Source organism: Rhipicephalus microplus, chromosome 10 (genome assembly GCF_043290135.1).
Source record: "Rhipicephalus microplus isolate Deutch F79 chromosome 10, USDA_Rmic, whole genome shotgun sequence".
Taxonomy (NCBI): domain Eukaryota; kingdom Metazoa; phylum Arthropoda; class Arachnida; order Ixodida; family Ixodidae; genus Rhipicephalus; species Rhipicephalus microplus.
The window spans coordinates 24570319-24582762 of NC_134709.1; the positions used below are offsets into that span (position 1 = coordinate 24570319).

Genomic DNA, 12444 nt, shown 5'->3' on the forward strand with positions numbered 1-12444 from the left:
GAATACATAGCAGCCCTGAAGGATCATGCGCGGTTTGCCTCCAGTGCCCTCTCTATTGTATGTCACCCAACCCCTTTTTAGTTTTTTTTTTCGTTTCGATAAATTCAAGCTCGATTGTTGGATGCGCTTTGTCTTTGTATTCCACTTTTTTTTTTTAAGTGTCCTCGACGTTGCAGCGCTGCTTTGCCTACAGCACGTTCCAACTTGCCCCCAAACAAGCTTTTGCTTTTGCGACGCCTCACAATCGTGTCAGTACTCCTTCGAAGGGAAGATGCCCTCTCAAGGTCAGGCACGGTTATTATCAGTAAAGAGACCGTGCTAATCTCAGCCATACACTTGATCCCCCCCCCCCCCCCCCCCCACACACACACTTTTCTTATCTGCAATCTCGTTTGTGACCCCGAGTATTATTGCGCCCCCCCCCCCTCTCCTGTGAAACGACCGAATATGTGGGGTTGCGTTCGGTGGTGGTAATCGGTCGGCCCTTATCACTTTTTTTGTTTATCTATTCAGCCTTTCGCACGCGACGTAGGCAAAACTTACCGTGGTAGCATCCCTACCAGCAATTTTTCGGATAGTATACATCAGCAAAAACTGCTGCAAAAAGAAGGAGAATGAGAGATAGAGAGAGCGTGACGGGTAAAATTACAAAGTAACAACAACAACAAAAAAAATCGAGCAGTAAAAACTGAGCTTGTCTATACGCATGTTCGAGAACACACAGACTATGGTCCGTACCTTTCTGTTTCGCACTTCAGGCTACTCACTTCGCCCTTGTGGCGAAGCAGAGTAAAAAAAAAAGAAAACGTTTATAAAACAATAGAAAGCCGTTTCGGGTTATTTTTATTATGATCCGAATTTCATCATCAACACTTTTTGCCCACATTATTATATTAGAAGAAAGTTACGAACTAGTAATGACTAATTTTATTTTGACGAAATACAAGAAGTAATCCGACTTCCCCCCAAGAGACGTCAAGCGCCTTGGTTTTGTTTGCAGTGCCATTTTTTTTTTTCCAATTTTGGTTGTCATGGCTACTAATGATTTCTGAAGTTTTACGTGCCAAAACATATGAAGACAGGGCTCGAAGCAGTGTGGGAATGCGAATTAATTTTGACCGCTCACGGGTCTTCTTGCATTCCGGCTCGATCGAAATGTGACGACCACAGCCAGGAGTCGAACGCGTGACCTCGACATGTCACTGGCGTAAATCAACAAGGTCTGAGAAATACCAATTTTCACCTCTGCTGTTATCCATTAACGAGTAGAACGCGCTGCCCTCAAACATCGTCGCTATTACAGAACCCTCCCTTTTCCAGTCTGCAGTACTAACTGACTTAGAAGTTGACAATAATTTGTAACCACCATTGACATTTAATGTGTAACGCATGCTTAGAGAATGTTTATTGCTATTTCTTGAAATATGTTTCCTGTTACGGTGAGCTGCTTACTGTGTTTTTTGCTTATTGTGTTATTAGTAATGTTGCTTGGGCTATCGGTCAGTTTGATTACTAGTATTACTCCCTGACATGTTGTTTTACTGATGCTATAGTAACCTCTTGTATGTATCCCCTCTTATGTAATGCCCTCCGGGCTCTTAAGGTATTTAAATAAATAAATAAATAAATAAAATAGGGGTGGTGCATGATCCCCCCCCCTCCCTATTACCTGACGATCGATGGGAGACACCCTTACGACTGCCCCCCCCCCCCTCCTTCCGGACATTTAGCTTTCAAACATACATTTCCTTCATAGTTTATTATAGCGCTTTCAACTTTTACTTTAATGCCTGGTTATTTTGTAGTGTGTACTCGGGTCGGATTCCCAGAGAAGGCAAGCGGGTTATAGGGGGAGACAGAAGGTTAGATGGGCAGATGAGATTAAGAAGTTCGCGGGTACAAATCGGCAGCAGCAAGCACAGGACCGAGTTGACTGGCGGAACATGGGAGAGGCCTTTGTCCTGCACTGGACGTAGTCGGGCTGATGATGATGATGATGACTTGGGTCGGCAAGATGCGAGTCGCCTTCCCGAGATTTTTCCTTTATTTACGCCACTGCTCGGCATATAGAACCCTCATCGGATTGACCGACAATGCGGAATGCGACGTCTGCTGCGCCAAAGACGACATCGACCATCTGATATGCCATTGCCCTCGATTTGCCTCTGAAAGACAGAAGCTTTCGGACGCATTGCGACAATTGGACGATCGGCCACTCTCTGTGCAGATGCTACTGGAACACCGTCATCGCCTTTCGTCGGCTCAAAAAGCAGTCAAAGCTGTCTTGTGCTTTTTGAGGACTACAGGCCTATGTGACCACCTTTAACTTTTGTGTAATGCCACCGCTGCATACGCGCCAGCCGATTGACTGACAATCCTCTTTTTTTTCTCTCTCTCATCTTTATGCCCCCTTTCTATTCCCCCAGCGTAGGGTAGCAAACCGGGCACGTGCCTGGTTAACCTCCCTGCCTTCCCTCTTGTTGTTTACCCCCCACGCCACTGCTGGACCTTATCTCGCTCGACTCCTTAGCTGCTGCTAATATACCACGGCGAGTATTGCACGAGTTAGCTGGCACACCCAAGCATCTCGTAGACGTTCGATCGCATTCCGCGATCAATTAGGAGACCGTCCCTACGCCGATCAGTTCTGCGAGGCTGCTGCGCGCACTCGCAGCGCACGCAGTTATTTATTTATTTATTTATTTATTTATTTATTTATTTATTTATTTATTTATTACATACTGCAGGCCCAGGTAAGGGCCCAAGCAGGAGGGGCATGGGAAGTACAAATTATAATAGCCAGAGGGAAACAACATTGTAAGTATGGAACGGGAAAAGAAACAATACAAAAGTTGGCATATAAACTAAGCATACGCAAAGCATATACAAGGCAAGAACAAAAAGGCATACACAAGGCATATACAAAGCATAAAAAAACTTAACATCTTAACTGAGCAATAGCGTCAATATTGGACAGTTGATCAAGGAAGGGGGAGGGGAGTTCCCGGGAAACGAAAGAGCAGCGCTAGGTTAGAAGAGCGTGACCTCCCGGGGCAAGAGTCGTAACGCTCGGCTCCCTTTCGGCGACCTTTCGGGGGTCGTGACCTTTTCGTCTTCGCCGGGTGCGGCGTGCGATACTCGAAGGCGGAAGTAGAGTTCGCGAAGCGAGGAAAAGGGCGTGGCTGCGTCATTGAGCGACGCGCGTCTTCCTCTTCCGTCCAGTTTCGACCCTGGCCGAAAACGCCTATACGTACATCTACCCGCAGCACAGTGCACTACGTGAATCGCTGTCGAGAACCGACGAAAGCACGTGTAAGTAAAAACAGAAAAGACACAATTGATTGATTGATTGATTGATATGTGGGGTTTAACGTCCCAAAACCACCATTTGATTATGAGAGACGCCGTAGTGGAGGGCTCCGGGAATTTCGACCACCTGGGGTTCTTTAACGTGCACCCAAAGCTGAGAACACGGGCCTACAACATTTCCGCCTCCACCGGAAATGGAAAGAAAAGACAAAGCGTGATGCATTTTTAGGGGCGAAGCTCCTAAAGCCGTGGGTCTCGGTCCCTCCTAGCTCGTACGTGACCGCCTAGTTCGATGACTCATTCATCAGGTGCGGGCAGAACGACAGACGGATGGACGGGCAGGCAGACAGACAGACAAACGGACGGTCGATTCACGGTTTACCGACGAAACCCTCCGAATCTTCGCATCACTCATCATCATTCGCTCCGTGAATATGCTGCGATTTTTAAAAATCTTTTTCTACCATGTGAGTGTATTGTTTTGTACTTGTCCTTACGTAAGAAAAAGTAGTACGAGTAAGTAGTAAGGACAAGTGTATAAAAGGACACACAGCTAGGGTGGTACGTATGGATCTTCTCCCTGTTTCATTTCCTACCCAGCGCGTGTATTGTTTCAATAATTGTTGGAGTTTGACGTTAAAAAAGAAAAAAAAAGCCGTGGTGTGATTATGAGGAACGCCCTATAGTGGGCTCCGGAAATTCTGACTACCGTATTTATCCATTTTCAACGCGCCCCCGATTCTGACCCGCACCTGACTTGCATTACCCAAAAGGAAAAAAAAAAAAAAAATACAGCTATGAGGTATAGTGTAAACGGCTGTACCAGACTCTACCGTGTATGCGATTTTAAGGCCGATTTTCCTCGAAAAAAGCTGCATGTTGGTGGAATTGGGTAAATACGATATCTGCTGTTCGACATGCGAGTGTTTTTTGTACACGTCCTTACGTAAGGACAAGTAAACAAGTAGGCATAAAATGACACCTGCAAGATAATACGTGTTTTTCTACTCTTTTTTTTCTACCCTGTGTTTGTGTGTGTGTGTGTGTGTGTGTGTGTGTGTGTGTGTGTGTGTGTGTGTGTGTGTGTGTGTGTGTGCGTACTTGTCCTTACACCGCTTCTTGGCAGTGCGAATAGTCATGAAGTGGCACCGACTAACCATTATATAACGGCTTTACCTTCAGTGTGCCTGCAGTTTGCCGAGCTCAGTCCGTGACTCAGGCTTCCCTCAGAACCACGAAACAGTTCTTAAAGAACAACTTGTCGAACTACACTGATTCAGTTTGTAGTGTCCGTCCGATCGTTATCGTTTCATAAAGCTGCCGCGCGAAGCAGCTGTCGAGCATCCCGCGTTGAACCACTGGAGCCGAGCACACTTTGGAAGTGTGCGATTTTTTTTTTTTTTTGCAGATCTGTTGATCGCTGAGCCCCGATAACGGCTATAGTAACGACCATCCAAGCCGGATACAAGCATTTTTTTCTGCCTGCCAGTTGTCTGCAATAACAATAGCAATAAGCTAGTAGGTGGTTTAATTTGACAAAACTGCTGTATGGTTATGAGACGTGTCGTGGTGGAGCGCTCTAGAATTGTCAACCACGTGGCGTTCTTTATATAGCGAACCGCACTGACATCGCACAATACACGGGCCTTCGCCTCTGTCAATATGCAACTTTCGGGTCAAGCCCGGCCGTGGTGGTGCTAGTGGCTAAGGTACTCGGCTGCCGACCCGCAGGTCACGGGATCGAATCCCGGCTCCGGCGGCTGCATTTACGATGGAGGCGAAAATGCTGCAGGCCCGTGTCCTCTGATTTGGGTGCACGTTAAAGAAACCCAGGTGGTCGAAATTGCCGAAGCCCCCCCCCCCCCCCCCACTACGGCGTCTCTCGTAATCATATGGTGGCTTCTGGATGTTAAACCCCACGTATTCGATCAATCAATCAATACTTTCGGGTCAGCAGCCTAGCACCCTAACCCCTGTACCACCGAGCCGGACTGGTAATAGTGGCGTGGAACTTTGCGTGTACTGCAGTGCCCTAAATTTCGTGTTGCATTGTCAAAAATAGAAAACTGATAGCAACGTTACACTAACCATTTTCAGACCGCAACATGTCGACGTTTCAACGATAAACTGCGGCGGCGATAAACTGCGGCGGCGGTGAAAGGACGTTCGCCTAATCAGCTCTTTTTGCTTACCCAGACTACCTGAAAACGGTTGCCGTGGCTACGGAATCACATCTTGACGTCACTGAGCCTGCGGAAGTGTTTACGTGTTTCCGGCGTCGACATCGTACCTGGACACACGGGTGGCGGCGGCGGCGGTGAAAGGACGTTCGCCTAATCAGCTCTTTTTGCTTACCCAGGTTGGTGTCCTGCATTTCGGCGGCCGGTGCTTTAGGGTTCCTGCCTTGTTGGAATCGTTGCGCTGGAGCCATTTATCAAAGCGGCGCTCCTTTACAACGTTCAAATTTCCTCCATTTATTAGACTACCTGAAAACGGTTGCCGTGGCTACGGAATCACATCTTGACGTCACTGAGCCTGCGGAAGTGTTTACGTGTTTCCGGCGTCGACATCGTACCTGGACACACGGGTGGCGGCGGCGGCGGTGAAAGGACGTTCGCCTAATCAGCTCTTTTTGCTTACCCAGGTTGGTAAATTCGCTTATTTCTCAATACCGCCTTACCGCCACCGCCGTTGCCACCGTGTTTCAGTGCTTTGCTGAGTTCTCTGTGCATAATGTGCCTTTTTCCTAATTGAATGCTCCCGAATTGAGTGCGAACTGAGTGCTACTGTGAATGCCTGGACAACGTACCATGACAAGCACGTGCCAGTCTTGTGATGAGCCCCTCCCCTGTGATGGGCGTGTCCTGAAGTGCAACGAATGTGAGTCCTCTTACCATGTTGGCAGTTGTTCTGGCTGGTCGGAGACGACATTTAAGACTAAAGGAGAGAGCGGTCGCAGGGCATGGCGATGTGCTGCTTGCCGTTCATCTAAAGCGAAAAGTGGGGAGAAAACTAGCATGGACTCTGAGTTAACCATTTGCCTGGCAGATATAACTAGGAGGCTTGATGCTTTAGCAGGGCTGCCGGCTCAGGTTGGTGAGATTAAGGTCTCAATCCAGCTGTTGTCACAAAAGTACGATGACATCTTGAACTGTCAAGCTAAGCAGGAAAAGGACATTAGTAGCTTAAACAGACGCGTTGGGAAATTAGAGGCGGACTGCACCTCAAGTGATATTCAACAACTGAAAGCTACGGTGAATGATCTCGAGTTTCGTAGTCGGAGACTAAACATAGAAGTTCACGGCATCCGGGTTACGCCAGACGAGAATTTGCTGTGTAAGTTGAATGATGTGGCCAAGATTGCTAACCTGCCAGAGCTGACTGGGAATGACATCGCCGCTATCCACAGACTTCCGGCAAAGCCAAACAAAACACCCGGAATTATAGTTCGATTTGCCCAGCAATCAATTCGTGATAAGTGGCTAGGAAGGCGGAAAGCCCTAAGAGATGCTTCGAATGTTTCGATCACTGAAAACATGACCCAGCAAAACAGAGAGCTGCTGCGCAACGCAAAAGACTGGGCACAGAACAATGGCTATCGTTTTTCATGGCACTGCAACGGCAAGATTCTCGTTAGGAAAAGAGAGGGTGATAGCGCGGTTGTCATTCGTCGTTTGGGTGACCTTGATAAGCTGTGATACTGTTACCCCGCATTGCATTGTTTACTTCCTGATATTCTTTTGATACTCGTCTTAACATGTTTCCCTTAACCGCACCTATAGACCTTATTAATCTTAAAAACTTGTATGACACTTGTTGTGAAAAAAGCCTCAGTTGCGTTCATTTCAACCTTAGATCGGGAAGGAATAAACAGGATGAGCTCGAATATTTTTTTAGTGAAGCACAAGTAAATTTTGACGTTGTGATGTTTTCGGAAACGTGGTTTGCTTCGGAAGATGATGTATTTACGTTTCCAACTTATAAATCATACTACATGAACCGCACAGGCAAAAGGGGTGGTGGCGTAGGTATGCTAATCTCAAGTAAAATAGACTGTGAATTGATGTCTGAATTCTCCTGCATTTCTCCTCTATATGAAATACTCACTGTTAGATGTGGTACATCAGTGTTTTGTGTATGTTACCGCCCTCCATCAAATAATGTCCGTTTGTTTTTTTCTTTTTTAGACTCACTGTTAGAATTTGTGAGTGAAAAAAAATATGCCTTGATTTTAGGTGGTGACCTCAACATCAACATGTTAGCTGAGAGCAGTGTTAAATTAGAACTTGAATCAATGTTAAGCTCGCATTATTGTCAAAATGTTATAACGGCTCCTACGCGAATCACTTCACAGTCATCAACACTCTTAGATCTTTTTATAACAAACTTTGATACTTCCCTTGTTACGGCTGGCACTTTGATTCACAATATTAGTGACCACATGCCTATATTTATGTTTGTTAACCAACTCAATAACGTACCCAAACAAGTGCGTGCAGAATTTTCCTATAGACTTATAAATCCTGAAACACTAACCCTCTTTAGAGAGCGCTTAGGCAGAACCGACTGGAGCAATGTGTTCGCAGCGAGTGCCGCCAATTTGGCATACGATTTATTTATGAACAAGTTCACCGAAATATACCTTCAATGTTTTCCCCTAAAGTCATTTAAAACATTTAAAAAAAGTCGGAAACCTTGGGTAAATAAAGAATGCCTTAAGCTTATAAGAAAGCGGGACCAATTGTTCAAGGCATTTATTGTGAGTAAGTCCCCTGAAGCCCTCAAAGCATTTAAAAAGCACCGAAACTTTGTCACCAAACGCCTTCGTGATGAAAAGAAACTATATTATTCGAACCTGTTTAACTCAACGCAAGGGCGTACAGAAAACGTTTGGAAGGCAATTAACAGTACGCTTAATAATCCACCGGAGGAATTAACCAAAATTGTGAAAGATGGTACAGAAATTCAAGGGCCTGATTTAGCTGATGCATTTAACGACTTCTTTTTGTCAGTTGGCGGCCCTACAACCAGTAGTACTTCTTTAAAATATATGAATATTCGAAATAACCAAACAATATTTCTAGAGCCAATTTCAGAGAGTGAATTAGTAGCGACATTTTTGACACTCAGTAATACCAAAGCCACTGACGCGGACAATATTCAGATGAAACCTGTTAAGTATGTTATTGACATACTAGCACCCTGTCTTGCCTACATTTTTAACATATGTTTGTCCACAGGACATTTCCCGCGAAACATGCAGATAGCAAAAGTGACAGTTATCTATAAAAAGGGTCCCAGAAATGACATGTCCAACTACCGCCCTATATCGATTCTACCTGTATTCTCTAAGGGTCTGGAAAAAATAATTTTGAAACGTTTGAACTCTTTTACTGACAAGTTCAACTTGATTACTTCAGCGCAGTATGGCTTCCGGAAAAATAAATCTACTGAGCTCGCGCTACTGGCACAAAAAGAATACATTCTAGAGAATTTTGAATCCCGAAATATGGTACTCGGTCTTTTTCTTGATTTCTCAAAAGCCTTTGACCTCATTAATCATAAAATTCTCCTACAAAAGTTGGACCATTACGGTATAAGAGGCGTTGCACACAAATTAATCACTTCATACTTGCAACACCGAACTCAATTCGTCGTAATTCAAGGCAAACATTCCGCAACAAAATCCATTAAAACAGGCGTCCCGCAGGGAAGCATTTTGGGACCGTTTCTCTTTATACTTTACGTTAATGAGATAGTTCGTATTGATGAATCTGCCCATTACATTATATATGCTGACGACACAAGTTTGTTTTTTTCAAGCAGATGTAGCAGCGATCTAGGTAGCCGAGCGAATAACGCACTGTCTAAAATTAACACATGGGCCCAAGAAAACTCTCTAAAACTAAACATAAAAAAAACAAAAGCTGTTTTATTTCACCCCCGCCACACACAAGTTCAGTTTCCCATCATTTCGTTAAATAATTTAGAAATTGAAGTCGTCAAAAGTTTTAAATCATTAGGCGTGTATTTTTCACAAAACATGACATGGGATGATCACGTGAACCATATTATTACTAAACTATCTCGTATAATCGGCGTCATGCGCCGTCATTGCTACTATTTTCCTGTTTCTGTAAACATGCTCATATATAACTCGTTGTTTTCTTCATTATTGAATTATGCCTTTCTTGTATGGTCCACAACGACAACTGTAAACGTTTGCAAACTTACCATCTTGCAAAAGAAAGCTTTGCGTCTTGCCTCTAAATTACCACATCGCAGCCACACAGCAGAATTGTTTAAAAAACACTACATCATTCAGGTTGCATCAATATATGATTATAAACTAAGCCGTTTATATAAGTTCGGTTTATTGAAAAATAATGATACGATTGCTAGAATAGCCAGGTTAGAGAAAAATTTTCCTGCTTATAATGTACGTCAACCTGAAGTGTGGCACATATCAAAATGTAGAACGAAATACGGAAATCAAATGTTAAAGTTTCAACTGCCTACACTTCTAAACCGCATAATTAGGGAACATAACATTGATATATCTAGCATATCACCAAAAAAATTGCGATTAGTGTTTATATAATAATGTGATCTAGCGACTACCTCGGTGATCTTTCATTGTAGTCTTTCATTGTTTCTTTTTTTTTGCACATTGTGAAACACTTTTATTTTGGTTGTCCTTAGCCGCACGTCTTTCTGTGCTACCCTGTGTACTAGGGGGTCAGGGCTTCTCAAGCTGTTCTCACAGCTTTTACCTGCCCTCCTCGTAACATGTATTTTGTTGTTGCGGAATAAATTTCAATTTCAATTTCAATTTCAATTTCAATTAAACTAAAAACAAACAAACTGACTAAGCGTTACAGGACGAGCTCGAAGTGCGGCAGGTGTCATGCAGGCTTTTTAATAGGGTCACCGAAGTAGCTGTATACTGTGCGTTGAGGCGTCGTTTCGCTCTACTGCACGTAAGGGTAGAAAACTAAACCAAACAAGCCGAGCGGAAACCGTCAAAACGAAGAGTAACTTAAAAGAGGCGCGGCCTGTGTTTTCGGTACGCCACCCTGGCACGTCCGTTACGCTCGCTAGTTCCGCCGCACACACTTCAGAATTCACGAAGCGTGTGAACGTGCAGTTCACCCATGCCCATCGTTCGCGTCACAAATTGATTACTACGCACCCCCCCCCCCTCTCTCTCACACACACACACACACACACACACACACACACACACACACACACACACACACACACGCCGTTAACACTCACCCGCTCGGCAGCTCTCCTCGAACCACGGACGCGGAACCCCATGACGTCACAAACATCAACAACACGCCGCTCGACCAGAGAGAAGATGCGAAAAAAAAGTATATGATGCACAAAACAAGCAACGTGTAACACCCCGTCAACGGTGCGACCCAAAAGCGTGACGAACAGCGAACTCGGAAGCGTAGAAAGAAACCTAACAGCGAACTACGGCTGGTGGGGGCTGAAGCACGAGGGGAGGAAAACGCAACGGGTGGGCGGAGCAGACCTCGGCGTAGCGCTATCGTCCTCCTCCTCCTCCTCTACCGTACCCTTTACGTCCCCCCCTCGGCCTGCACCAGTTGAAGGGCGGCGAGAACACTTCCTTATTGACGAGACGTCGTCCGTCAGCTGGCAGATACGAACCCCCCCTCCCCCGCATCGACGTTTACGTATGCGCGTCGGCAGCTCCGGCCTGCGGGGACTTCCACAGGCCGAGAACACAAGTCTGAAAAGTGTCGAAAAAGAGAGAGAGAGAGACACGTTTATATCACACATCTTTTTATTGGTCCGCTATATAAGGGCTACTATAAATAATAATTGCATTCAAGAAAAAAAAACCTTGTTAGATACGTCAGCGCGATGAAGTCGTCTGATAAGCCCGGGAATGGGCTTCAAGAAGGCTTTGTGTTTGGAATGGCTAAGGTCGTCCTAGGAGTATCACACGTTCACGCTGCCTTCTTCAGATGCCGACGCATCACCCAATGCAAATAATAATAATAATAATAATAATAATAATAATAATAATAATAATAATAATAATAATAATAATAATAACTTATTGTACACATTCATAAGAATTACAAAGAAACGAGCCTGTCTAATTCCCCAGTACTTGTGCGACTAGGCTCGGCAGAGCCGGTTACAGCGATGTGGATACAAGGTAACAAAACTATTGTTGTTTCCTTATCCATAATAATAATAATAATAATAATAATAATAATAATAATAATAATAATAATAATAATAATAATAATAATAATAATAATAATAATAATAATAATAATAGTAATAATAATAATAATAATAATAATAAGTGAAGAAACATTAATAAATGAATAATCTTGGAATGGCATCATCATGAGGTCACACTTAGTCAACTTTTGTGACGTCATCGCCCTCCTTCAGTTCCGGCTGCGCCAGTGACGTGAAATGCAGAGCTCGCAATCCTCCGATCCCGGAGGCCATGTAAAACTATGCCAGCATAATGGTCCATGCGGTGGCTTCTTTTTTTGGGGGGGTGGGGGGTGGGGGGGGAGGGTCGGTGGCAGTTTTTTTGTAGGATCCACATCGTGCCACTTATCAATTTGCCGCCGCTCCGTCAGTGTACGCATCTCGGGAACAAAAGCGCGGACATGATGTCTGAAAAAGCGTTATCATAAGTATGCGGAGCGACTGTTATGCAATATTCAATAACTGATGCTTTATTGACACGCGGCGCTAATTAAAAAAAAAAAACAGTTCAATATTGCATTTTGGAACGAGGAAGCGAGTATGTCGTTTTTATTTATTATTTTTTTTGGAAATCGGAAAACGATGATACAATATCACCGTAAGACAGCGAGGTCAGTAAGACAGCAACTTGGTGATGTTCCGCGTAACTAAACAGAAATAGCCATCGCTCAGTTTTGTGGCTGAGCATTCGCGAGACTCGATAATCCTTGCGTATGCAGAAAGCCTGCGAACAAAACCAAGGGCGATGGGAAAGTAGATAATCCATATACTTCATCGGAGGCTATTATTAAGGAAACCGATGAGAAATGATGCGCTATGTTAATTGCCAGCGCTACAGCTGTCACGCGCGGAATCCTTTTCACA

At 44.5% G+C, this 12444-nt stretch overlaps 1 protein-coding gene and 1 long non-coding RNA gene across 6 annotated transcripts in view; one reads left to right on the forward strand and one right to left on the reverse strand.

Annotated features, from left to right (window-relative positions):
- Positions 1-12444, reverse strand: part of LOC119180630 (Collapsin Response Mediator Protein) — a 56056-nt gene that overhangs the window by 23949 nt on the left and 19663 nt on the right. The window contains exon 1 of one of the 5 annotated variants that reach the window (XM_075875261.1): positions 10591-10713. The exons of 2 other annotated variants lie outside the window; for them this stretch is intronic. In XM_075875261.1, the coding sequence (XP_075731376.1) occupies positions 10591-10632 (42 nt within the window). In that variant the 5' untranslated portion in view covers positions 10633-10713. Of the gene's footprint in view, positions 1-543; positions 601-10590; positions 10714-12444 lie in introns of those variants that run through there. 2 more of the 5 variants (XM_075875259.1, XM_075875260.1) reach the window with 2 other exon arrangements.
- Positions 5465-7269, forward strand: LOC142774645 (uncharacterized). Its single transcript, XR_012886483.1, has 2 exons — positions 5465-5668; positions 5791-7269. It is a non-coding gene; the product is annotated as an uncharacterized LOC142774645 (long non-coding RNA).